Source organism: Erigeron canadensis, chromosome 3 (assembly GCF_010389155.1).
Source record: "Erigeron canadensis isolate Cc75 chromosome 3, C_canadensis_v1, whole genome shotgun sequence".
Taxonomy (NCBI): Eukaryota; Viridiplantae; Streptophyta; class Magnoliopsida; order Asterales; family Asteraceae; genus Erigeron; species Erigeron canadensis.
In genome coordinates, this window is record NC_057763.1 from 23314569 (window position 1) to 23338225 (window position 23657).

Here is a 23657-nt window from a genome sequence, read left to right on the forward strand (position 1 = left end):
AAATGTTTTATAATGGAATATATATGTATATATATAGATATGTTACTATACACCATTAAATATATTTGTACCTGATAACCAATCAAAAATATTTAATAGAAAAGCCAAAACATAAAGATTCCGCGTCTAACCCTTCACACTAACACAAGTTGCAACGACCACCTAATCGTCGTTCCTTACCATATGGTCGACACATTGTACAGATTACTCTTTTATTATATAAATATTACACCACATTATCAAAAAGTTACATATTTTTAAATATTGGAATGGAATTTATATGTTACTCCTACCCTACTGCGAATGAAGCTTCTTATTAGAATTTATTGCTACCGGTGGTGAAGAAATTGAATCAACGGCATCAAATACAAGCTCTGATAAAGTTTTATTCTTATTTATGGACTACAACGACCTAAAGTAGTTAAAAGACAATCTTACTAAAAAATTAAAAATTACTTTATATATTTAACTAATCCCCACATCTTAAATATTACTACAGTTAAGACTTGCAATATATACAAATTTCCAATTATCCAATTATATCAACGAGTTTGCATAATATATTTGCTATTGTTTTATTATTGTGTGAATGTCTCTCTTGTAATCGAGGGTTGTATGCTTTTGTTAGTTTAAACTAAGAATTAAGAATTTAATTTATTTAATTAAGAATAAGGATTTTATTAATAAGATATAAAAGTTTTGTACCTTTTATAACGTGTGATATACTGATATCCCCTTTCTTTTGCGACTCTGTCAACATTATTTCTCTTCTCCCATATATACATCTTTCTCTTTTTAAATTGACAATACCTGGATTTAAAAATAAAATAAAATAAAGTATAGGGGACAAAACAGTCAAACACAATTGATCAAACAAGCAAGCACAATTCACAGCAACAATTAGCAGTTGGTTTGGTAAAAACAAAAAAAACAAAAAATATTGTATGGAAAGTTATGAAGGAGGAGGAGGAGATTCATATAATCCAAACCCAGATGGGATATCCACGGATCTTTTCGTCTCCAAGACCAAATCTTGTTTGAATTCTAATAATAATAAAAATAAAGTAGTGAGTGGTGGTTTGTGTATCAAATTCACAGATTCTGTTGGTAATTTGGTCTTCTCTGTCCGCCCTCCTCCTCCTCCTTGTCGATCGCATTCGCAACGTCTCGTTTCCGATTCTTCTGGGAATCCCCTCATTTCCATTGCTCATAATCAGGTAAATCAAAAGTCAACCATATTTAAAATGTCTTATTTAGTAAACCCAAAATAAGAAAAGTCTTGTGACGTCACATGTAAGCCCTTGATAGTAATGTTAGGATTACATAAACCCAGTGGCGGAGCTATATGGTGGCTAAGGGTGGCCAATGGCAGCCTCAAACTTGATATTTTAAGCACTATTTTTAATGTATTTATCTAGTTTAAGAATAATTTGATAGTTTGATTTTACGCTTTTTAGTATCATGAAAACTATTCGGCGGCCCCATACTAAAAATCCTGGCATAAACCTTAGTTGCATATATGTTTTAATAATCTAAATGTAACTTGTTCTGATAACAAATGATCGGAAAGTAGGTTGTTATTTTAAATTATATAAGAAAAAATCCACCCTTTCTTGTTTGTTCAGAAAGCAATTTGGCAGGGTTTTGCTAAGGATGGTAAGGATCTGATATTCAAGGTGGAGAGGACAACAAATACACTTACTAAAGTCGAGTTTCAAGTGTTTCTAAACAATGATGAGTCTACTTTTAAAATGAGAGGTTCTCCCTTCCATAGATCATGTACCATTTATAATGGAGACTCCGTGGTAGCACAGGTACCTTCAGTAGTTGCATCAAAACTTACTCATTTTTGTTTCTAAAATGGGTTGGTCGGGTAATGGATCTAAAAGGGTTATGTTAGACCTTTTCTGTTTTATGAGATTACGAGAGCAAGTACCCGCACGTTGTGGCGGTGAGATGGTGGGGTGATACTTAGGTCATAGAGTATGATAGGTTATAGGAGTTGATATGTCATAAAGTATGATAGTCAAATGGCTTAGCCGTACAGGCTCCGCCCTCGGATTTAAAAATTTGTCGAAAGTATATCGAATGACATCTCTAATGAAAGAGCATGAAATTTTAAGAACACCCATACAATTTTTATAATTTATCGATGTACGGTTTTTGAGATAAAAGATTTTGAATGAATTGGAGGAATAAATGATTTATGGAGGAGAGATAAAAAAGATGATTAGTTGAGATTTGAGGAGAGAGAAAGGGTATTATAGTTATTTTAGATAAATATAGAATAGATAGGAGGGGCATTTTGGGGAAGTACTTAAAATCAATATTGAAAATTTCAAGTTCAATGTTGAAAATCCAGGGAAAATCTGCTTTATAATATAGTATAGATAAGCATTTTAATATTACAAGTCTGGTTTGTTATTAACTAGAATTTTGAATTTGCCCATTTGGCCCATTTGAGATAGAACGATTATGATACAAATGAATTTATTTTTAAGTAAACGAAATTGAACGTTTTATTAGCTAGGTGTGGAAATCGGCGTAGTATTATGTTAGCTACTCCTACAATATCAGATTATAGTGAAAAGATCTTAGCTACTGTCAAAACGCTAACGCTAATATCGTTCCTAGACTAGTATTAGCTATGGTGGTGACAGTGACGTCTAGCATTCTCTCAATTGCAAATTTAGAAGCTGTATCATGCATGCCATTTTCCCTTGAAAAAAGTTAATATTATATGTCAAAGCATAACCAGAATGTCTTTAGCATAATCGGTGCCAATTCAAATATTAGCTTGAAGTAGGTCATTCAAATGCACACTGAGGTGGCTGTATAATTATTAATTAGCTGATTAAAGAGTGCCACCATTGATACGGATATCAATATATAAGTTTAAAATTCGTTATTTTAAATCTGCAGACCAGTCTTATGTACAAGCTTGGAATCCAGAAGGTACTTGTCCCAAGAAATAGGTTTCGATTAACCATATTCCCTGGATATGCAGATCATGCTTTCATTGTTGCTTTGACTGCTATATTTTTCTATGGTCGAAAATTATGGATCTAATACCAATTTCTTTTGACATATATATGCGTACAATATTCATCCTGCAAATGTATATTTTCTTGATTCTTTGTATTGTGAGGTGACTTGTCTTATAGCTTGAACTGCATACACAGCATATTTCTCTAGCTTGACCAACTCTTCCTTACTAATCTGCGAAGTTTGATCTTGTTAAAAGTAATACCCCAAGTCCCAAGTGATAGACTAGTTCGGTAACTTCAAGAGTTGAACTTTAAAATCACAACGTAAGTTATTGGTAGGTTACAATTTATGGATCATTGGTTATTTAAACTTTTCATCCTCTATCGATGTGCCATGAGTGCCCACTTGAAATTCCATTCTTCTATCAATTTGGTATGAGTAGTTACAATGACCTTAATTTTGTTTTAATGTGTCATGTCAAGATGTTTGAATGCTTGAACATTGCATAGTTACTTCTGCTGATAACCTCTTTTGATGCCTTATAATATATAGCTTCGGAAGAAACTGGGAAAACTCATGTAGTCTTTTTCTAATAAATACTAGAAATTCAAATGATTAGTTTTTTTGAAATTTTTTTTTGGAATGGCAACTTTCGAATAGAAAACGCCCCCAACATCAAAAGGTGAGTCGAATTTGCGCCCAATCAATTTGGGTTAATGGAAGTCGAATTTGCGCTTGGTAAGATCTAAACCACCCGCCTAGCAGGTAAAGCCAAGGTGACTTAACCAGCTGAGTTAGTATCATACTATCATTATCTCCAAAAAGTTAGTTTAGAAGGGGAAAAAAATGTTATGATAACTATATACTTCGAATGAATATTATTTAGGTTGTATCTATGGTCACCATAACTGTTCTTTCTGCGTAGGTTTTCCTTGAATGATGGTGCGTGTTGGAGCAAAGTTATATTTCAAATTGTTGAATTAAACAAGGATCATTTAACTAGGGAAATCAATTTTAAAGATCAATAAATAATAAAACATCAGCAACTCATCGGAGGATGAGCCAAAAGTGAACTTAAAAACACTGAAATGAGAAAAAGGAACACCAATAATCTGTATCGTGATTCATTTTATAGACAGATTATTATTATTGGGATTTCCATTCTAAAAAAGATATTATAATAGTGAGGAAATAGATAATCACTAGTCGAATTGCACGTTGCAGATTGCACAGATATAAACTCTAATAATATTATTAATATTGGCTACGCCACATTCCTCCTATATTATAAGTTGTAACTCGACTTTGAAAAAAATTAATTTCAAAATACAACTATTTGATACTAGGTTGCTATATGACTATACAGGGTATCTAATTGTGGTACCGAGGTTATAATTCCCTCTATTACCCTTTTTTTTTCTTTTCTAATGACTATATAAGCAGACTGAGCATCCGTTCATATATATATATGGCATGACCTGATGAAAGATGAGACTACCTCTATATGTTATAAATACATTCATGTTTTCAATCTGTCTATATTATATTATACAACATTATTTAAGATTGTATGCGATAATCTCCTAATATATTATGAAGCATCTTGATCATCCAAGATGCATAGTTACCATCACCTATGTTTTACCAAGGGGCACTTGCATGATACAACGATAATAATAATAATAGAGGAATATAGCAATATGTACACTTGCGCCCACACAAGTAGACCAATTCAGCATCAAACCACCCTTGCAAAAAACAGTCATTTTGATTCATAAAACTGGCGTTCCATACTAATCATTGATGGCAGTTTTGTAGTTAAGTTGAAAAACTTTGTCAGTACAACTGATGCACGTTCACAGATGCATGTACGCTTGCACAGTTTCCACCATATGTTATGATCCCCTTGAAATTTTCTTAATTTCGGCCATCAGCCTCTTAAGAAACAAGCTTGTGCCATCAGAATCAAAACCATGATAAAACATCTATGCAAATAAAAGGAAAAATGAAACCAAGTAACACACTTGAGCCTCCAATCAAGCAATTATATATAATGTAGACTTTAAACTTTATAAACAAGATTAAAGTAATTGAACATTTGAACCCGTCAGATTTTTAGAAACCTAAAAATAGTATATGGTGCAAGACGAGGTTTAAAATTTTTGAAAAGCTAGAGCAAATCAAATCATGCACAGAGTACACAAACAATTGTATGGCGATTGAAGAACCTGTCAAAATATATAGCATAAACAAGCTATCAAAATTTTGGGAGATGAGGATGAACCTTGCAGAGGACTACAACAAAACTAATTGATCTATGAATTTAGATAGAAGTTTCTGCCACGGATAAACTTATACATAATAATTATATATTTATATGCAGTCATCATAGAATAGTAGGCATCACTCATCAGTTCCTCACACAGTGTAGATTATGCTTCTACCTGGAATCAAACAAATATTGAACATGGTTATATGAAAGCAAGCGACTATTTCTACACTAATTGATATCAACTTCAGACTATATCTGAAGCTAGCTGGGATAAATATCAAAATGTCACTAGTTTGTAAGCATCCAAGATATAACAGACCATTCTTATATAATCTATCAATATTAGTTAAACCGTTCAGTAGGTAAATTGTTTAAGTAAGATATCTGACTATTTCTTCAAAATCTGAATTAATAAAGAAACTTTGCTTGACCTAAATCAACACCCTCAATATATGTCATGATGTTAATTCACAAGTTAAGAGTCCTAGAAAATAAAAGGTTATTCCGTTCATAAAAAAGAAAATACAATGTTACGACTTTAATGGGTATTCCAACTATTCAGTTTTCATGGGACCGAAAAATAGACCTATAATATATGAAGGGGCATCCAAAGTCATACCTTGATAGCGATATCTCGTTTAATGTCTGCCCAAGCTTACAAGCTCCAGAATCGAATAAACATACCAGAACAAGTCTGATGTCTCTGCAGTCGGAATGAACATAGGAAGATATACAAGCCCAAAAATCTTATGATCAAAATGGAGATTGGCATAGGGGACAGTTAGATTTGTGCGAAGTACTGAACCATTTGTATAAGCATACAGAATGGAACTTATACTTGCAGGTCCTACAAGCAAGGCGAGGGAGAGTATGATTTGCAGTGTGAATCACACTGTAACAGATAGGACAGTCTTCAACACCCTCAAATTCTTTGTCAAAGTTGCTCTTCCATATTCGAATTGCTTCTGCTAGTGCTCCGTTCTACAACATACATGTCAAAGGTCATTTCATAGTCAGCAAAAATACATTGCCTATGAATAATCGATGAATTCAATAAAATGACAATCCATAAGTGAAAGCAACAAGAATAATAATATTATAGATATAGATGGAATTTTTGTTTTAAAACTATTTATCTGATCATTCCTCAGATATTAATTTCTAGATAAACAAATTCTGCTTATCATTTCGGGCTTCAAGGGTGAGTCCATACTCAATTCAAGATGGTTTTATACTGGGTGCAACAAAATCGATATCAGATTTGCAAAAAAAAAATGTCAAGATTTGCAACAAAATGTCCTTTCTCCACACATCTTTTCACGTCATTTTAACCATCAATTCAATAGAATGTCAAGATTTGCAAAGCATTTAAACATCTTATATTATCTGATGCAATTCATTAACTGACTGGTATTATTTAGAGCCACATAGTCACTTTTATAATGCACACATCCTAAACCCCATAAAAAATATATAAAAAGTCCCATAAACAAGTTATTGGAGCTTACTTGATTACGAACAAATGACATCATCGAAAGTAACCATTTCCTTTGCTTAACTTCACTGATGCCAAGACTCCTTGTACATTCGACATCCACAGGTCGCAGTGAATAAGATGAAGGGAGACGAACTACCAAGTCCATTCCTGTTTCATCTTTCCTATATGTGGCAACAACCTCATTTGCAGACTTACTCACACTAACTGAAAAGTTCTCATCAGAGAGATTGGCTTTCTTGATCTGGAATAAAAAATCAATTTTGCAAAATATATTAGACAAATTCATTTTGATATTAAAGAGTGTCACTTTGACCATTGACTTTTAGATGGGTCACGGGTCAAGCAGGAGACATAAAAATATAAAATTGAAAACTTAACATGAAAATAAATAAAAACGGATCTAAAGTTGATAATGCGTAATTTTTAACGCACAAGCCAATCTTGTTCACTTTAATTTGAGAAGTCCCATATTAGTATCAAAGGAATGTAAGATTATAATTTTTGTAAAAATAAATGCATATTGGTATCAACGGATAACCACAAGTGTTACGCAGAACCAAAAACTTTTAAAAAGGGTAAAGAAAATCATAAAATTAGTGAAGATGTAGGTTTGTGATCTTGCATATCCGGTGGGTTTTTAACAAATAAAGATGTGTTAGAGTGAAAGGGAGCCAAGATGGCTGCTTAGCCAAGCAGCGGTAATATCATATATCCTCATATTATTACTAACGATTACCATAATAATGTTTGGCACGCCAATTATCAATAAAAAAAACTAAACTCTTGGGACAATAACTGGTTCAGGTCAACCATAACCATCTCGGTGCATTTCAGCCCATACCAAAAGCTGTCTGTTTGGACACATTACACAATCAACTACTTTGCCATCTCTTGTTATTAGCCTGACCCACTACCAAACGTGCTAGACATAGTGGAACCAAACATTACCTAATTAAAAGTTGATCATAAGAGAGCATATTATGACTTAAAATGATCCTGAACAAACACAAACCTGAGACAGTTCATTTGTAATTAGAGGAGGACTACACCATGTTCTCGTGAAAGACTCTATTGCAGAAGATGAAGTACGATCACGTATATCATTAAACCAATTCCTAACATATGCAGGTAAGGTTCTGAGCATCAATCCGTAAATTGCACCAGCAAAAGATGCCATTCCATCTGGCCCAACAGGCCAAAGTGTCTCTACAGCAAATAGCACGGAATTGTCTACAATGGAGCGCGTTGCTGCTTTTGCAACCTCTGAAATAACTGGAGGAAGTTCAGATAATTTCTTCTTTACACTTGCAGAACACAGCTCCAGTGGTATGTGTTGGAATATGCAGTCTAATATTATTGATATGGACGAGTCTTCTATGTGTTGAATCAACTTTTCCCTTGTGGAGGATGATGGTGATGAGAGTAGATATGATATCAACAACGACCAAGCAAGAAAAACGTGAACCTGTCCAGTTTAACCACATATGAGTTTTCAATAGAAACAGATAACATATACATAAACTAAAGGCTGGCAAGAGGGGCAGGTTATTTAAATTAAATACGCAAAGTACATTACAAAGATCCAAAGATATTAATGCATTGCAATAACATTTCAGCCGTCTTATGGCCGCTTCAAATATTTCCTTGTAAGCAATTTTCTTCTAATTCACCATTTGACCCATTAAAAAATGAAACATAACTGAATTAACCCAATCATAAGTAAATGGTCTGAAATTTCTTCTAAAAGAAAGTTTAAATTTTAGCATTGAGTGGACTTACTCTCTCCGGGGCTACTAAATCCAATTCAATAAGCTCAAATGGTGATTTCTCCAACAAGACCGAAATCTCCTCCCTCAGTGGAACCTTAGAACATATTGATGAATCGAGAGGATCTTTATAATCGATGTCATTTTCCTCTAAAGAAGAAGATGGTTCTTGAGTAATAAAAGCTGAGTCCGCAACAGGTTCACTTGAAAGAATGACATAAGCTGCAAACTGCAAACAGGGAACTGGTTTCATGGAAAATAAGATAGCATATAAAGAGCTAACAGCTCCTTTGCTTAACCCCCAAATTTCAAAAGATTTCATAGCACGGTCCCTGGCATGAGAGGAAGATGCAACAGCACTTGAAGCAACCAACTCCCAGAAGTAACAATCATCAAGCCGGGCTGATGCTATAATCAAGGAAGCCGTAGAAGAATATGAACCAGCAATGGCTTCAGCTGCACCAGTTGAAAAGAACAAACGAAGAATTCCTTCTAGAATTCGATCCTTAATAAGATCCCACTTCTCAAGTGTTAAGGGACTTCGATCATTCACATTTATGTCTTCATTTTTATTCTCATTTATGACAGATTCTTTTCCAACAAGCCCACAGAACAAGGAGAAGGCAATAAGAGCATTTCTTGCAAGTTTTAAAGGAGAGGAATCTAAACATGAGACTGTATGCTGGAGCTTTTCTAGTATATCCGAAGTTGGCTCACCTGTAATGGTTTCGTTAACAGACTCTGCTACTTCCTCCATCAATACAACTGTCGACTCAATCCAATATCTTGATTTATACAAGACAAACTCCCAATCGTCTTCATTGAAATCGATCCAACAGTATCCGACTACAACAACAGTTAGCTTGGATAATAACATCTGCACAACTGGTAGCTTATTGACTAATATGGAAGTAGCAGAACCGAGCCGCTGCTTCCGGAACAATTCAAGCAAGAGACCACGTTCCACATGGGTTATAGATCTTTGTGGTTTGATGTTTTGCATTCCTCTTGAGGCTCTAAGGGGATAGCATGACACAACAAGTTGAAACCAATTTTCCATATCTGCAAGAGAGAATAAACATCTTGTGACAATACCAAAAAGTAGAGATAGCTTTACCGACCCAGTTACTTACGAACGACTTGATTTAGTTCAGATTTATCCAACTAACAGGTCAAATATAAACATAGCAAAAAGGGAAAGAGGTTGAATGGGTAGCTGAAGTACATTCTGAGTTGTATTATATAGCAATTTAACTGTTTTATAATATATAGGACAAAGCAGTTCATAAAACAACCAACCAAAACAAAAATGAGCAATTCCAACCCGGACCGTTCAAACCCGTTACCAACCCATTACCAAGAAATGAATTAAAAAAATGAATGTATCTTTGGTTATTTTACCTTCTCCAGAATTCCATGTGTTCAAAGGTGGATATGACAGTGTTTTCTGGAGCCAGCCCTCGAATATATGATGTATCTGATTATCCTCAGAAGAGTCAGGTTTATTATTTTTGATTTCACTTGCTTGAGAGCTCAGTGGTCCGATTAGGACACTCATAATCACAGCAAGTATATTCAAAGAGTTTGAATTTACAGCTTCACCTACAAAAAGTCTATCTAGAAGCAGATTAAAAATCTCTAGAGCTTTGTCTCTTCCCCATATATCATCCTCAAAAAGTCTATGTAGCACTGAGACAAGGGCTCTCACAAACTCTTGTTCAATACTCTCCAGATCATCATGTGGGGCAGGATATATACTGGAGAAACTCATGCTGTTTGCCCCTTGGACAAGAGCACCATCAAGCAGAATTTTGACAACGTTGTCTAACAAGCTGTCACTGGGAGATAAATTTTGATCCCTTGTGTGTCGAATTAATGAAGGTAGAAATGAGGCTAAGGCACTACCACCATGCCATTTCCATGTGCATAACATCTCAGCCGCAAGCCAAACACGAGGATATTGAGAATCAGATGGTATCACTTTATTGGAAGATGGTTTGCATGATATGGAACCTGATATAACTCTATCTATTCCAAGTCTGGATATAAGCTTGTCAACAAAAGCAACCACTCGGTCGCTCTCTGATGCCTGAAAATAGAAAATTACATTGCATTAGCTACTCCTATTTTGTATGATACCGACGGAACTGAAATGACTTGTTGCTATAATTTTTACATTACGTTACCACATTTGCCAGAACAGATAAACATTCAAGATCAATAAGTTTCTGTCCTAACTCCTAAGGCTAAGCAAATATCAAAAGCTTGAATTTAGCAATGATCAGATTAATAAAATTGTAGTCAAAGACAAAATTCTGTAACCTAGCACCTCCATATGAAAATTTGTAAGAATATAATAGAAACAAAATAAGAGCAGTACTTTTCATATGCTTATGTTGGTTGCATATTTGGCTAATCACACGACTTGTGCCAACAAAATAAAAGTTGATAAAAAGAAAGAGGTCTTTGTGATGGTTCACACTCATAGAGTCAAAATATTACAGATGCTTTCAAATAAAGAAAAAGAGTACTCACAGTGGAAGAAGGGACTTCATGTTTTAAAATAGCCAATCTTGCACCATCTTTAAAACCAGGCATGACCCATGACGGCCAAGAATCACCCTTGTCTAACAGCTCCTCCAAAAATGTTTGTTCCTCAGCATGACCTTGACAAACACTATCCAGGACATCTTGGACATAAAGGCAGCCTAGAGACGAGACATTATCAATGCCTAATCTATTATCTTCATTGAATATACCATACCGGATAGCCTGAACCAGAATGCTCCCCAATGTTTTCCGCCAAACTGGGCCAATAGTTTGTAGAAAATTATTGACCTTGGAGCGAAAAACGTGCACATAGTTACAAAAACTGAATCGATCCATTTCTTTTGCATCTGGGTTGTTATCGTGTCCGTCGTAGACAACTGTCAATGCGCTATATTCCCAATCAATCACAAATAATGCAGCCAATATGCCTGGAAGCAAGCAAGAGCTCTTGGAAAGTGTCTTTAATCGAAAGAAGCTGCCATTAAGCACTTCCATGGCAAAATTAACCATTTCAAGAACACTCTTAAATGATCCACATCCATCGATGGGTACATGTTCATCAACATCTAAAAACACATTGGCATCCCTGATCCAAGTAAAGGTAGAAGTCCCAATGAAATATTTTAACTTGCGTAAGATTTCCTCAAAAATCAAGACTGATGTGTTTTCGCTCACTAAGTAAGTTTGATTTTCTTCTGTTTCGCCTCCAAGAGCAGCACTAAAATATTTAGATATCAAGAAGAAAAAGGAAAGTTAGCAACGAGTAAGACTAATATACACAAGAATATTGATAAATAGAAGAAAGAAGAATGCTGAAATTCTGAAAATCTATCAACAAGGCCTTTTGTCAAGCAGTATTTGGGTGGCCCATCAACCAAGAGGTTGTAGCCTTAAAGGTTCGATCTCAATCAAGAACTTAACACATATGCGTAATACTAGGTGTATTATATGTGTGCAAGTCTACCTCTAAGTGGTTTGGTCTAATACTCGATTTAATGGTTTGCTATCTTCAAATTCAAGAAGTTTATGGTCCAACTGTTCTGCCAAAGTACCAAACTGCTACAACGGAACTGCTAAACGTTAAATTTTTCAATGTAAAATCAAGGGGTGGTGATCTGTACACCACCGGTTTTTTATGATACACCGCCAAATATGCTTTATAGTGTTGTAGTGTACAACACTGTAAAACACAGTTAGTGGTGTATCGCCAAAATTTGGTGGTGTACATATTGCTTCCCAAAATCAAGCCAGTATCCCAGTTACAACTCTCATAGTGACACCTCTTGAGAAACAAAGTGTAAATGGTTTAGGATATCTGTTACCAAATTTGTAAAGAAAATAAAAGAAAGAAAAAGAAGAGATAAGAGAAATAAGAGTAAAACTTATTATTAAGTGTTCTCAGTTGAAAATGAAGAACTGAAAATTCTCTAGTTCTACTATTTTTCCATGTTTCCAAGGTCAGAAAGAAAGTTATTAAAATGATACTCTAACCATGTAAAATAGGCCAGCGTAGGTCAGGGAATGATTTATTTGTTGTCAAATTCCCAAAGTCTTTCCATTCCTCTCTCTGAATCTTTAAGCATCAAGCAAAAAAGTTTCTGAGAAAAATCACCCAAATCTTTCTTTCTATACCCCTTCAAAATTAACCCAGGAATAATACTTTTATTTGTCACTTTCTATCAGTTTCTTTCTATATCACTGGTAAAAACATGAGCAAGAGGCAACAGAATGTGGAGCGCGATATTTGCATGTTTAGTTTAAGTGTATCATGGCACATATGCAAAGCAACTAAATTATGCAGTTATACTATCGAATTAAATTAACCTACCAGATAAACCGGGCATCGGAAGATCCAAACGCAGAAAAAGAGCAAGCAATTGCAAGAGCAGTAGAATCCAACAGCTCATGATGCCAATGGTTCAGGTGAACACCATGTACGTGCTTTGAATTCTCTGTTAATTTCTTCCTTGTAATTTCTTCTCTTATTTTCTCCATGAGAAGAGCCAATATGCAAGTATAGTTGGAATCGTGTTCACTGGTTGCGTGTCGAATTATACTATCCCATTGTTCACGAAAGCACTCGTCATCTAGTAATGCAAGCAAGAGATCTAATCGGGCTAACATTGAGTGGCTATTTGTTTGCAAGCACCAAGGAACAAAAACCTCCTTAAAATGTTGCAAGAACTCCTTTGAGCTCATATCTCTATTACTCTCCTCTAATTGACACTTAGGCTCATTTTGTTCCCGCACAATTTGTTGAACAACCTTGCGGGGCCCAAATGTAGAGACTGCAACCACCATGAATTTTACAGCATTTGTTGAGTCCTAAATCATTATAAAGATCATCAATATTACAATAACTCCACACCATGTTTATAGGTTGACTCAAAAGTAAAAATAGTATGTATTTATGTCAAAAGAAAGAATTAATAATAGTTGATTAACTGATTGGGAACTAACAATAGTTTGAATGAGTTGGAAAGACTTTGCCAGCATGGGGCCCACTAAACAAGATAAAGGCCATGAGTTACCTTTCTGCACAGCATGTACATCAACTACCAACAAAAACCTGATGATTTTCTCTACTTTATCCTGGCTTTGAATGTTCTCACTTTTTTTAAATGCATCTAGACAATTCTCCTCAAATGTAAGACAAAAAATGGATAACAGATCAGGTTCCAGAGAGAATATGCCGGAAAGGATCTCGGTGAAGCACTTTCCAAACACTTGAACATGGTCAACTCTGTAATTGCCCTCAAACTGTTTCATGTTCTCTTCCGAAGATGGAATTAACAGGTAGTCATGCCACAACAGCTTCAATAACACCTCATGAACAATAGTACGCTGAAAATTATGGGTAGCATCCACTCCGTCGCAATATCTAGTTTCAAAGTAACAGAAAGAGTGAGCCAAATAGGAAATATAAATACTCTCGTCCGATGTTGAGTTTCCAGACTTCACTAGCAGTATCTTTTAAATATAAATGTAACTTCTGTTGTTTTCATTTTTGGTAGCATTTTGGACTCAACGGTTTTATTTATGACAATTGTAGGGTGGCAACTTCACCCAATTATTTTTTAATGGTTCAATTTAGGCTGAACTGTATCTCTAATAAAACAAATAAATATATAAAGTTAGCAAAAAAGTAAACAGGTAGAATGGGTGGAAAAGGTTTATATTTCCCCAAGGCATATATTTAGTGCAGACCTCTCAAATCATTATACTTACAATATTTGGTTTTTACTTCTTACTTCTTAGTGTAATGATTAGTTTTTCTAATCAGATTTAACACATTATATATATACTAAAAAGTAATATGCATAGTACAACCTTATATGCACATTGTACAACACATATTGATTTTATTAATTTGTATTTTTACTCCTAAAGTTTCTATATGTTAACTTTTGCCCCCTATCATGGTACCTTTGGAGTTTGGACTTTTGCATTTTTTTCATTTTAACCCCCTAAGGTTTTTATTTTTTTTATGTTGCCCCCTATCAAAATTTTCATTTTTATTTTTTTGACACCAAGCATTTGGGTTTTCATGTTTCCATCAAGCAACTTTGACACAATTACAGTAAGCATTTGGTTTTGACTATTTTCCCCCGCTCGTTATATATAATGTTTTTTGATATATAATATTTTTCATCATTGTTACATCTTACGTTCATGTATCATTAAGCAAAACACTATATTACATCACTGTCATCAGAGTGTCCTTTTGCAATAATATAGTTATTGTTATGTTCTATGTTTTTATACATCTTATGATTCTATTGTTTTGATAGATTATAATTATTATTATTGTACATGTTTTGTTGTCTTTTTTAAACTTGAGTTTTAAGATTTGACACAAATGTATTTGTATTGCAATAATACTACTATATACTATTTGTATCCAAAACAATTTCGTATGAGAAGTATGTTCCGCAGCAACGCGCGGGTACAATGACTATCTAAATTATATGTACATATAAAATATTGAAAAAATAGTCTAAACAATTTCAGGTCACCCAAAACCCTGCTAAAATTTTCATATTTTGGCCAAAACCTATTTTGATCTACTTCCCAACCCCTCCGACCTGAACATTTCTATATCTTGAACATTGGGTGCCGTGGTAAAAATTACAGTAGTTAGATTTGACAACGAAATAAAGAATATGAATCTGCCTAATGCAGCCTCTATATTTGTGCAAATTTAAGAAGGGGATCATTTATAGTATGAAAGATGCTATCATGTGAAAAAGCAATTTAAAATGCATTATATGTGATGCAAGAAAAATTGACAATAGAACTATATTAAACTTACCTTTGAGCATTTTGTAATACCCAGAGGAAACATTCACGGTATGATTGAAAAAATGCTAATTGATCAGCATCAGAGAACTGAGAATGAACTTTTCCAGCCCAAAAACTTTGGAAGAACTCGAGAAAGAACTTATCTGCAGTTATCACTTTTGGAGGCACACATTCTAAATATAGAACTAAAGCTGGGTATGATACTTGCTGCGATCCAAAGCACCCATTCCGTAAGAAATTCCATAACCGACTAAAAACACTTTTGTTAACATTCAAAGTTGACCAACTCTCGGGAAACTTCCTGGAAAAGAGTAGCACTGCTTCCCACATAGAAGAATGGCAAGTAGAATCCTTTTCTTGGAATGCACCAAGTATTGCAGGTGCAAGAGTCTTGACGTTTGCTTCATTCAGAATATGAGGAATGTTTTTAACACAACTTCTAACTAGTGAATATGCAGCAGATCTGATATTCGGGATGTGAGATTTCAGAAAGTCCGTAAAACTATTATGAACAGATAATAACTTTTCTGCATGTGAAATGGCAGTGGATCTTGCTTTAAGAGCATGCTTATTTGTAGAGGTTGAGTTCCCCTTTTCACTTGTTAGAATATCAAGGAGTGTCGCCAATGCCAGCAATGATGATGAAATAACCTGCAGGCAAAAGGAATGAAAATGTTCATGAAATATATTATGTCTTGCGTATGCTAATGAACAATATATTGTAAATACGTAAACATATATACACACTTCTTAATCCTATATATCTAGGTTAAACGCATACGATAACCCCAAACTTGTACCCATTTACCACTGTGGCCAATTTACTATAAAACACAAAACATACCTCATAAAGTGTCCATTTTTGTAACTTTCTATAATTTAATTAATGATTGTTTTTAGTACATACTAAATCAGACCGGTTCCACAAACACTTTGTTATATACTTTCTTACATTTCATGAATCATATATAAATTCAAGTGTTAGATACATAATATTGATTAAGGTGATTTGAAAGATTTTAAGCATTAATATATTTGTATATGATTTCAACACCTTTGACTCATAACCCATTTATTTCACTTTTAAGATAACACGTGAGACCATATTAAGGGACCCATTTGTATATAAATGAGCCAGAAAAGCAACCTCTACCAAGATAGGTCAAAAAAGATGGTCCTAGAATTCCTTCCTACTTTTCAAAGAAAAATAGGATCTGCCTACAGATCAACCTGAAGTACATAGTTATTATTCGCATTTAACCCCTTCAAAATAACTACCGAAGGTTACCCCGGTTAACTTTTATATCGCAAAATGAACCATTGAAGTATATAGAATGTGAGTATATCTCACATCTCATCACGTAGGCACAAAAGCAAACATAACAGACACCACCACTATTCCAACTACTGCTAAGAAGAAACAAGCATTGAACTAGATTAAATGGGTCCCTGTATACATAGATAATATACCTGCTGATGCATCTCTTGTAGCTCGTCCAAAGCAACTGCCTTATCAGACATACTTTCTGGAGTGAGCTTTAAGTTCTCTCCTAAATATACAAACACCTCATCTGTACATAACATTAGAGCATCCAATCTTTTCTCTTGTGTAGAGAAAGCAGCCTATAAAATCAATGAATCCAAATAACAGTTTAGACAAAGATATCTATCACATATCATGTAACCTTGCCAGGGCAAGTAAACCGGCAAGTAAAATAAGTAGTGAAAAGTATAACAAGAAATTTCAAACCTGAAATGATCTTTTTGCAGCTTGGGAAACCTCATGAACTGCATCAAACTGAGAAAACCACCAGGGCCCCATCAAAGTCTTCAAATGTGGAGCCAAATCTCTCCTGGATGAAGAAAAAAGAACCACCATTGAGAATTTTGAAAACAACGAAAAGAAATGTACCATATGATACCCCATAAATCTTTGAAGTTGAAATGAAAGGTAAACTAAAGAAAAACCCCTTTAGAAACTACTTATAAGTATGTAGCAATAATAACCAGGAAAAGGAACCCAACCTCCCAATTTCTTATGTCTAACAGTAATATGATATACAAAAACAAGGGAATATAAAGAAGCTCAAATAACTGGAAGGAAACATAACCCGTATAACTTCTGGAGGCGCATAAGACACTTCTAGGTCCTACTAGATGAGTCAAACTAAAAAAGCAAGACACCTCAAGAAATCTTTGCCGATACACATACAAGCAAAAATATGAACCATTATTGATTGGGCAAGGGAAAAAGGTAGTTTGTAAGACAAAGTGGTCTTATCTCTCATCATCACATGCATCAAAATTTAGACATATTTACTATAAATCATTCTCTAAATATTGCTAGGAAGTAATCACGTCCAGATATGCATTTTTCTACTGAATAAAAGAAAAAATCGAACCCAACAGCGCTGACGAGATTAGCCATTGTATCATTAGTAGCTCTGCGAATCTCTCTGTTATAGTCTTGCAACAGCTTCTTGTATTCAAATGCCTAAGCCACCAAACATAGATAATAGGTCATGAGTCAAGCAAATCAGGCGTCAATGGCTATTTAAGAGAAAAAGATAGTCATTGGGTGATGAATTAGAAAAGGTGTAATAAAACCTAAAATATCATCAGTACATCGCACATAAGGCCTACATATGTCAATATGTCATCAATGACAATAGGAAGAAACTAAAGAAATCAAGGGATATATAAAATCCAAATTGGGAAAGTTTTAAAACATATTGTCTTTAAATTTAGAAACACGTTGATAAATAATGTAGCTCCTGCCCGTTACCTAGAAAGCTCAAATTATCATCATATAAAGAAAAATCAAACCAATACGAATAGCTCCTGCCCAGAACCTAGAAAGCTCACTTTGTGTTCAACAATGATGGCTTCCTTGTGATTTTGCAAGACTAACCAAACATTTTAGAAGCTTTAAAACTTATTTCAGTTGTGCTGGTTGCTACATTTTCACACTTTAGATTTAAATATCAAGAACCTAGTTATCGTTACTGAAAAACTACATTTGTGCCCGTACGATGCCGCAGCATTGGGAGTTTGTGTGTTGCGGTAGTATTTTAGTTTCTTTATTCCTTAACCTTTTTATTCTGTAGTCGTAGTTGTTTTGGGAGAGGGCGGAAAATGCTTTACAATACGGCACGAAATAATGTTCAATTGAGCAAAAATTAGGAAACAATCTGTGACCTAAAACACTACAGATTAGTAATGTGCATCATAACCCTGAATATAAATCCTTCAACTTCAACCAATCATGTCTTTCCAAGTCAATATTCACTCAAACACATAAAATACAATTTGGTAAAGAAACCACAGTAACACAACATGTCAACCAATGCAACAAAAAAAAAAAAAAACATAATACTAATGACCATCACAAAAACAGATAAGCATACCCATTGTGGAATGATAGGTAATACGTCCTTGGCAGATTTATCCTTGAGAAGTGCCGACAAAGTTGCCAAAGCCTTCACCTGTAGAATTTACCATATATCATTGTACAAGAAAATACAAAAAGAAAATAGTTCACATGAAATCTTCGGCTTAAAAAATGTATACAAAGTATCGTATATCCCAAAATCATCAGATATATACGTAGTGTTTTTTACCTTTGTAGTTGGATCTTTTCTTGCAAGCCGCTTTACATGTTGTGCCAATTCACCGTCAATATCCTACATCCCAAAATCATAATCAAATACAGAACCTCATTATGTCCACAAACCAAATTTAAACTTAATAATTATAGGGCATCCTTTTTTCTTTAGTGTAAAACTAATATATTCAACTTAGAGACTGCTTCAATTATATGTATTCAACTTTCAATTATTACTATCGTATTATATGTATCTGGTGGTATTTCTGCAGACGTTACAACTTGTATAGTTGCCACGTGACTACTTATATTAATGCCACGTCAGCAAAAGTACCATTAGATACATCTAGTAACAATGCCTGAAAGTTGAATACACACGCACACACACACACACAAACAGATGACTTCTAACTCTCTCTTTTATGTATTTAACCTTCAAATATTATTACTATATGTATCCGGCGGTGAATTTATGCTGACATGACAACTAGTATATAAACAATACTTAAAAGCTGGATACATACAAAAAAAAAAGGTGGGGTTCTAAGTCGGGGATACATACGAAAGTCGAATTAGCGTTCTAAGTTGGATAAATACGATAGAAGACTATGGACTAAAATTAAGCACAAATAAACATATAAATAGTAATACCAAAGCGTCTGGAATTGTTGACAGTGAAGAATCGGAAAGACGAGAGCTGCCGACATAACCCCCAAATCCAAAGGCGGCTGCACCACCTGATGACGACGGTATCAACGAAGCAGCAAAACTGCAAATCAATCAATTTTAACAAAAAAAATACAATTCGTAAGTAATAATAAATAAAAAATTACATAAAAAAAAAAAAAGAAAGAAAGAATTGATGGAATTACCCGCTGCTGGAAGGACGAGCTTTGGTTCTAGCAGCTTCTCCTTTTTGCTTTCCCATAATTATGTGATCGATCGAATACACAACTCAAAATACAAAACCAAAAACCTCGGGAGAAAAGCTGGTGGAATGCTTATGTTTTGTCCCCCGGAAGTTTGTGTTTTTTAAGGATACGAATTTAGGGCTTTAGCCAAACATGTATAGTGTATACTAGATAATAATAATGCCCACATTTTTTAGAACTATAAAAACACGATGGAAAACAAAATACATGTATACCGTGTACGAATTTGCAATTTCAAATTATTCACAACTGGATGGGTAAAAATTATTGTATTTCTTATTACTTAGTACAAAGTAATAACTTTAATACTTGTATACATCATATTAAAAAAAAAATTGGGTTGTATGAGAGCCAGAGCTGGCTTAACCTTTTTGGTGGCTTTAAACGGAACCATATTTGGAGGCTTTTTTCAAGTCTATATAAAAAACTCCTCTTCTATTCGGACTCAAAGTCTTTTCCATTTTTGAATGAAACGAATCACAAAATCTGTAGAAAACTTTAGAGTGCAAAAATAAAAAATAAATACTGATTCATAGGAATGGTGAACCACCTAAATCAACCGCACTTGGAACTTCGAATTATACAGATTCTTAGTCTTCGAAATTGTGAACCACAAAAACTATAAAGTTGGACTAACTGCGCTAAGTTGGGCTTGAAATTGTCAACCACAGATTGAGATTTTCATTTTGACTTAGGGTCGTGGTGTGTGCTTTTCCAATTCTATGGGGTTGTGAGTTTTTATTTTTTATGCTTTCTTTATATATTTACAGCAATTATTCATTTATTCTTGTGGTAACAGGACTTTACATTGTTTGATCTAAAAACTGAAAGCCCGAAAATTAAAAAATTTAGGGGCCCTAAAAAAGTGGAGGCCTAAAGCTATTGCTTGGCCCACTAAAGCTATTGAGCCGGTAGTGATGAGAGCGGAGTCGTGAAAATAATCGTCTATTAATGATTTTTTGTTTAGCAATTTACTACCCTCATGATTTAACGTCTTTTAGGCACTCAACGAACAAAATATGTCCAGGTATTCCGACACACTGGCAAAGATATACCCCTAACTGACCATATCACTCCCATTTTGAGAGAAACCTATACCTTCCGTCTCTAAATAAGACAATAAATTAACGTTAATACTCGGTCGCCTTAATAATCAAACTTGGGTCTCTCCCTTGTCTCCTATCACCAACCTCAAGCCTTTCACTTGTGATTTTTGAGATCATTGGCCAATAATGTAGTCATTTAGAAGCCAATTGTTAAAGAAGTTCAATCGGTTTTTAGACTGGTTTTATTTAAATGGTGTTATTTAAAATATAAATAATCTAATTTATATAGGGGGTGATATTATAAAACAAGTGTTAAAACAAAACAAATGGTACATGATTTTGATCTTTGGGTCATATGATAAAATTGATGCATGAATATTCATGAAACATTAGTATATATACATTGATACACGATGGTTTTCAATGAAGACAAACATACTATTTTGTTTGTTTTACTTTAATATTTGTTTTATTTAAACCATAACATATGCATATACATATATAAGAACAAAAAATATGCACGATTATTCTTGTTGCTTATAATATGTACAAGTGAAATAAATTAATGACCATAATTCGTTTTGAAGATGCCTTACTTTTTTCTATAAGTTTAGATTACCCCAACGCTATGAACATAATTGGAATTGGAATAACCTTTAATTAAGATTTATGTGTTAATAATTTGCCTAAGTACATTATCAGCCTAGATTGAATTTTGATGAAGAAAAGAATGATTACAAAAGGTTGAATGTTTATATACAGTATATAAATATCATGTTTAGTTTTTTTTCATTTTAAGGTTCATTTCAAAAACCATTATCAACCCAAATTGTTACAAGATGTACATTTTTTGGCATGAACATCCATTAAAATTCATAGATTTGTGGTCACATAATAAAGAAGATAGTGATGAAGATGAAGATGATGATGAGAATAATGATTTAGTAACACAACAAGACTTGAAGTGTCAATGTAACCGGTGTCAACAAGAAATCAATTGGTTTCATAGGTATTTATACAAGTGTGATCATTGTCACTACTCTATCCACAAATTCTGTGGAAATATTCCAGAAAGGTTGTAATACCCTGCAAATGATCATCCTCTTACTCTCTCACAATCAGAATATGCCGATTGGCGTTGTTGCAGTATTTGTAAGAGTCGTATAAGGAGGTACACCCTTTACTATAGTTGCACTCATGCCACTTATCACGTTGACTTAATATGTGCTACAAGTTTGCTGAAAACCATTACCATCTATCACCCTAGCCACAAACACCCACTCGTTCGCAATGTTAAACCGATTATGTGCGAGTGTGATGCGTGTGGGAAGGAACATAAAGGCTACTTTTATCAGTGTCTCATGTCCCATCCCATTAATTCACACTGATTGTGCATTTTTGTCAAAAAAGATACTAATACAACAAGCTACAAATGATATTTTCACCCATACTCATCCACTCACCCTTACTTATTCCTTTACGAGAGAAGAACAAGACGCTAAAAGTAACCCCTCGTGTAGGGTATGTTTTCGTGGATTTGGTTTTAAAGAGTATAGATGGATTTATAAATGCGACAAGTGCAGATACTATGCCCATATAGATTGTGCAACATCCAGAGCTGAGCCATTCATGTCCATCTTTATGAATCCTGGTAACCTTTATATTTATTGTTTTCATGTCTGCTTTGATGATTTTGAGAGTTTTTCAATTATATATTGTTTAGTGATCTAGTGTTATAATGGTTCAGGTATGGGCAAGCTACTTCAAAATTATGAAGATGGTGGCCATCCGAACCTTTTACATCTTCCATTTCCAGATGAGAGTTATAGCTTACTACGAACCTTGTTTTTCAACGAAAGTGGATCAACGACGTCATTGGAAACTAAGAAACTTCATACTAGTCACAAACATCCACTAATTTTAGTCAGATGTTACAAGGCCAGGCTCTTCAAGCATTAGTAATCTATCATATCATAAACCGATGGAAAAAGTTCAACTGTTGTGCAATGGATGTTTGAGACCGATTGTGAATTCACCGTTTTACAGATGTGCCAATGAGGATGAGTTGTGCAGCTTTGTACTCCATGAATGGTGCACCCGACTCCCTGTTGTTGTGAAAGGCCACCCAGGTCACCCACAACATACCCTTGTTTACTTCCCAAATGTTCCTAATAAGTTTTTCGGTGTGTTTTGGTGTGCTATTTGTAGCTTACCATGCAATGGATTTGTTTATAGTTGTGTCGAATGCCAACGCTACCATGTTGATGTCAATTGTGCATTCATACCTAAAGAAATAACTCATAAGGCTCACCCAAATCACCTACTTTCAGGAGTAGTCCAACAAAGTTTTAGTGAGTGTTATATATGCTCAGGTAAAATTTATGAGCAGTTTTCATTCAAATGTCAAACTTGCAATATTCATGTACATCCCGGATGTGCATTGTTACTAAATCAGACAATTACGCACAAGTGTGACAAGCATCCTATGAACTTGAGTTACTATCCTGTTGAGAACCATAAAGGTGAATACTTTTGCGAAATTTTTGAGTTATTAAATCCAGAAAGGTCATTTTATCACTGTCATGAATGTGTCCAATCTATACATCCAACTTGTGCTCCATCAATACTTCAGAGTGAAACACATATGGGTTTGGTTGCTTCTAGCAGATACGAATTCCTTTTTCCTTATTTGAATATAA

General features: G+C 34.4%; 2 protein-coding genes across 3 annotated transcripts; one reads left to right on the forward strand and one right to left on the reverse strand.

Annotated features, from left to right (window-relative positions):
* Positions 1-788: 788 nt before the first annotated feature.
* On the forward strand, positions 789-3147 carry LOC122593494 (protein LURP-one-related 7). 2 transcript variants are annotated; one of them, XM_043765914.1, is made up of 3 exons: positions 789-1217; positions 1641-1814; positions 2923-3147. In XM_043765914.1, the coding sequence occupies exons 1-3, from the start codon at positions 945-947 to the stop codon at positions 3067-3069; spliced, it is 594 nt and encodes a 197-aa protein (XP_043621849.1). In that variant the 5' UTR covers positions 789-944; the 3' UTR covers positions 3070-3147. The 2 variants fall into 2 exon arrangements, with proteins under 2 accessions (XP_043621849.1, XP_043621848.1); XM_043765913.1 differs by having other exon boundaries at positions 793-1217; positions 1626-1814.
* A 2070-nt stretch (positions 3148-5217) lies between these two features.
* Positions 5218-20001, reverse strand: LOC122591108 (E3 ubiquitin-protein ligase listerin). Its single transcript, XM_043763312.1, has 17 exons — positions 19853-20001; positions 19632-19749; positions 18997-19059; positions 18784-18861; positions 17779-17870; positions 17127-17229; positions 16847-16999; positions 15387-16027; positions 13535-13955; positions 12903-13399; positions 11060-11792; positions 9926-10613; positions 8538-9586; positions 7771-8223; positions 6769-6999; positions 5880-6241; positions 5218-5432 (listed from the first exon to the last, which is right to left on the reverse strand). Exons 1-16 carry the CDS (start codon positions 19906-19908, stop codon positions 6014-6016), a joined length of 5604 nt encoding a protein of 1867 aa, XP_043619247.1. The 5' UTR covers positions 19909-20001; the 3' UTR covers positions 5218-5432; positions 5880-6013.
* Between the last annotated feature and the right edge of the window lie 3656 nt (positions 20002-23657).